Genomic DNA, 1,423 nt, shown 5'->3' with positions numbered 1-1,423 from the left:
CCGGGCTGGGGACAGGGACATTGGGGCTGCGCTGCAGCCGGCAGCCCGGGGCGATGGCGAGGGTCCGCCAAGCCCCTCACCGGCGCCGGGTCGCGGCCCCCTGCTCCGTCCCATATAGATATGTACATTATACAGAGCTACCCCAAGCAACACCAACACATTAAAAAAGATCTACTCTTATATACAGTATTTATAAAAAGCATCCCAGCCTCCACCACCCTGGTAAAAAAATACGTCTCTTATGTACTTTGCTGCAGGACGGCCCCCCCATGCTGCCCACCCTGCCGGGCTGCCCCCTGCACTGGGAAGGGAGGCAGGGTGGGAGAGCCGCTCTCCAGGTTTTGGCATGGCATGGGGGCATCCCGGCAGCATGGGTGGGTATGAGAGGGCTGTGGGGACCTGGGTGCTGGCCCTGGGTGCAAGGCGAGCAGGGCCAGCTTGGGCTCAGGGGGTGTCCGTCACCCTGGCGTCTGAGCTCGCAGACAAAGGGGTGGCTCTGGAGCCCCGAGCTGGCCCCCAGCGAGTGCTGCCCCCTGCGTCCCCCATCCGTGCCCCTTGGGGAGCCAGGCCCCAGGCAGCCGAGCCGCAGCACAGGCAGGATGCCAGTGGGCACCGAGCCCCTGGCAGGCATGCCACCTCCCCAGAGCCATGCGGCCAGTCCCCAAGCATGGCCTGGGGGTCCCATCCGTGGGCACCAGAAGCCAACCATTCCCCCAGCAGGCTCAAGAGCACTGGGCTGGGTCCTGTCAGCCACAGTGGCAGGACCACATTTGCCCACAGGGCTGGGGTGTCCCCACGATGCTGGGGTGTCTTACCAAGGACCAGGGGATGGCAGGGGGAGATGGTGGGTGGCTGGGGCATGGGCGCTGCCAAGGCTCTGACCCCCACACCGGACCCCAGCCCCCCGCAGACACTGTTCATCAGGGCTCTTGATGCTGTCTGGGGGGGCCAGGAAAGTGTCCTGGGCCCCCAGGGCGGGCAGTGCCCCGTGCCCCTGGCAGTGCCCACTGCCGGTCGCCCTGGGTGTGCAGAGATGAGCTCCAGCTGACAGCCAGCTCCCGGTGAGGTAGGGCAGTATTATTCTCCCCATTTTACAGATGGGGAAACTGAGGTGGGGAGCAGGGAGGGTACCCACTGGAGCGGGGAGGGGGGGCACAGCACCTGCCCCAGGCTCACTGTCCCATCCCGGGCACAGGTCGGGGGGTCGCCGCGCCTGCCATGGCTCACACCCCCACCACCACCACCACGGGTGATGGGCAGAGACAGCAGAGGGTCCCTGGGGAAGCCCGGCGGGGCCATGGCACAGGGGCTGAGCCCAGGGCCGGCTTTCCCTGGGGCACCCATGGGTGGGGAGGAGGTTGGCGTGGGCACCCGGTGCTAGCTAGTGGCTGCGGCCGCTCTTTCCCCCCCCCCCGGCCCGCGC

The 1,423-nt window shown here is 67.2% G+C and overlaps 2 protein-coding genes across 2 annotated transcripts in view; one reads left to right on the top strand and one right to left on the bottom strand.

The window, feature by feature from the left end:
* Positions 1-1,423, top strand: part of SEMA3F (semaphorin 3F) — an 89,765-nt gene that overhangs the window by 54,118 nt on the left and 34,224 nt on the right. The window lies entirely within an intron of this gene.
* The window catches only part of SLC38A3 (solute carrier family 38 member 3), a 6,005-nt gene continuing 5,026 nt past the window's right edge, over positions 445-1,423 (bottom strand). The window contains exon 14 of the mRNA XM_035894646.1: positions 445-470. Within this exon, the coding sequence (XP_035750539.1) occupies positions 445-470 (26 nt within the window). The remainder of the gene's footprint in view (positions 471-1,423) is intronic.

Source organism: Egretta garzetta, unplaced genomic scaffold (assembly GCF_000687185.1).
Source record: "Egretta garzetta isolate BGI_Z169 unplaced genomic scaffold, ASM68718v1 scaffold215, whole genome shotgun sequence".
Classification (NCBI taxonomy): Eukaryota; Metazoa; Chordata; class Aves; order Pelecaniformes; family Ardeidae; genus Egretta; species Egretta garzetta.
The sequence above is the reverse complement of the archived record's forward strand: the minus strand, read 5'-3'. Positions and strand labels throughout refer to the sequence as shown.